The 2240-nt window shown below is 34.0% G+C and overlaps 1 protein-coding gene across 1 annotated transcript; it reads right to left on the bottom strand.

Annotated features, from left to right (window-relative positions):
- Nucleotides 1-1079: 1079 nt before the first annotated feature.
- On the bottom strand, nt 1080-2018 carry LOC110303073 (olfactory receptor 6C3-like). The gene has a single exon (XM_021173978.1). The coding sequence runs from the start codon at nt 2016-2018 to the stop codon at nt 1080-1082; it is 939 nt and encodes a 312-aa protein (XP_021029637.1).
- Nucleotides 2019-2240: the final 222 nt, after the last annotated feature.

Here is a 2240-nt window from a genome sequence, read left to right as displayed (position 1 = left end):
AAATAATTACTCATGTAACTTCTTTAAGCTGAAGTGTAATATACACAATACCCACACATACAGTGGACTTAGCTTTCATATCAGCAATTCTAAATTACGAGATCCTGAGATTAGAAATCAGCTCTCCAGAAAACTGAAGTCACATAGATATATCATAATTTTGTTTGTTTTCCTGGTTCTAGTTTTCATTTTCTGCTTTATGTTAATATAGTTATTAAATCTACAAGAGAATTATATTAATGTGGAGCAGTAATTGTAGGTACCTCATGAACTTGTTGAAAAAATCCAATTAGCCAATATTTTAAAAGAGATTATGTCTTTACTGCAACAATCACTATTATAATTGCTGCATATTTTTATTTCACCTTTTACTTTTTATTATAATTATTAATATAAAGAATATGATTCATATGATTATAGTATTTTAAAATATTTAGTGGATATTTATATTTTTAACAAAACTACCAATGGTTGTGGTCATCTGATTTCAAAGAACACTGAATAGAATCAGATTTCCTGGTAACATTCTCTCCTATTAAATGCTAAAAATGATAATTCTTAAACTAAGGTTCTGATACTGTCTAGCCTCCTAAATGTATATATCCAAAAGCTAATACCCATGCTAATATCCAAAAGCATGATCATTAGCCTAGTCTTTCCATATCATCTAAATAAACTTCAATAAAGATTTGAAGTATCAGAAAATCATGAAGCACTATTCGGTCTTGCCAAGTTTACTAACTATAAAGAGAATAAATTTATAGTAAGATGGTAAACTACCAAATAATGGTAATGAAGGAGAGTCCTGATATTTAATACACAATAGGAAAACATATGAAAAGATTTCAGTTTTTAGAAAAACATACACACTCACAAGTAAGCAACAGATAATAAATACAAAGACCAGTAGATAAATGAACACACATAGAAATGAACTGGACATACAAAGCATAATGCTTACTCTAAACATGAAATATCACTAAATATCAAAATACCAACCCTACCCCAAGTCATGTTTTTTTCTCTGTTACCTATAAATTTGGAAAGAAGAACTTGTGCTGTTATCATTACAAATGTTTTCATTTGCCAGAGAAAAGCACTACTTTTTGGATGGTGTCCTTAAAGGCTTGCTTCACTTGTTGGTTCCTCAGAGTGTAGATAAATGGATTCATCATAGGGGCCACAGAAGTATTGAGAATAGCCACTCCTTTGGTCAGTGATGCTTTTTCTTTGGCAGAAGGGTTAGCATACATGAATATACAGCTGCCATATGAGATAGAAATGACAATCATGTGGGAGGAGCATGTAGAGAAAGCCTTTTTCCTCTGACTGACAGATGGAAGTTTCAAGATTGTCTTGACGATGAACATGTAGGAAAGAATGATCAGTGCTAATGTGAAGAGCAGTATCACTATTGCAGAATAAAACCCAATAATTTCCAGGAGCCATGTGTCTGAGCAGGATAACTGCAGGAGGGGGAAGTAGTCACAAGCAAAGTGATCAATGACATTGGAGCCGCAGTAATCTAACTGAAGAAAGAGAATGACAGGTGGGAAGATGTTTAGGAACCCTGCCAGCCAAGCAGAAAAGACCAGCAATATGCAGACTCTTCTGTTCATGATGGTTGTGTAGTGCAGTGGTTTGCAGATGGCCACATAGCGATCATAAGACATAGCCGTTAGAAGGTAAAATTCAGTGATGCCCATGAAGATGAAGAAAAACAACTGAGCTGTGCAACTATTGTAGGAAATAGTTTTGTCTCTGGTAACAATTGTGCTTAGGAATCTAGGGATACAGACAGTTGTAAAGGTTATTTCTAAAACAGAGAAGTTCCTGAGGAAGAAATACATGGGGGTTTGTAGATGAGGGTCTACCAAGGTGAGGGTGATGATGGTCAAGTTTCCAGTGATGCTTAGTATGTACATGAGAATTAAAAAGAGAAAGATCACAATCTGAAGCCCAGGGTCATCTGACAGTCCCAATAAAATGAATTCTGTGGGTACTGTGCGGTTTTCCATTATGAATCTTCTTCTCTTTAAATACACAGAGTATAACCCTCCATAATACAAAATACATAGTAAACTATTGAAGAGACAGGGCATGGCATTTAGAAGACATTTGTAAAGATGAGTAGTCTTATGAAATAAAAAAATCTACCTTTCTTTATTTTTCCATTCAAATGACAAAAAACATCTGTTGTTCAACCTGTTGACTGAAAGATACATTAGAGATATAAATAT

Source organism: Mus caroli, unplaced genomic scaffold (genome assembly GCF_978045245.1).
Source record: "Mus caroli unplaced genomic scaffold, Mus_caroli_1 scaffold_9, whole genome shotgun sequence".
Classification (NCBI taxonomy): Eukaryota; Metazoa; Chordata; class Mammalia; order Rodentia; family Muridae; genus Mus; species Mus caroli.
This window is presented reverse-complemented; position numbering and strand designations above follow the sequence as displayed.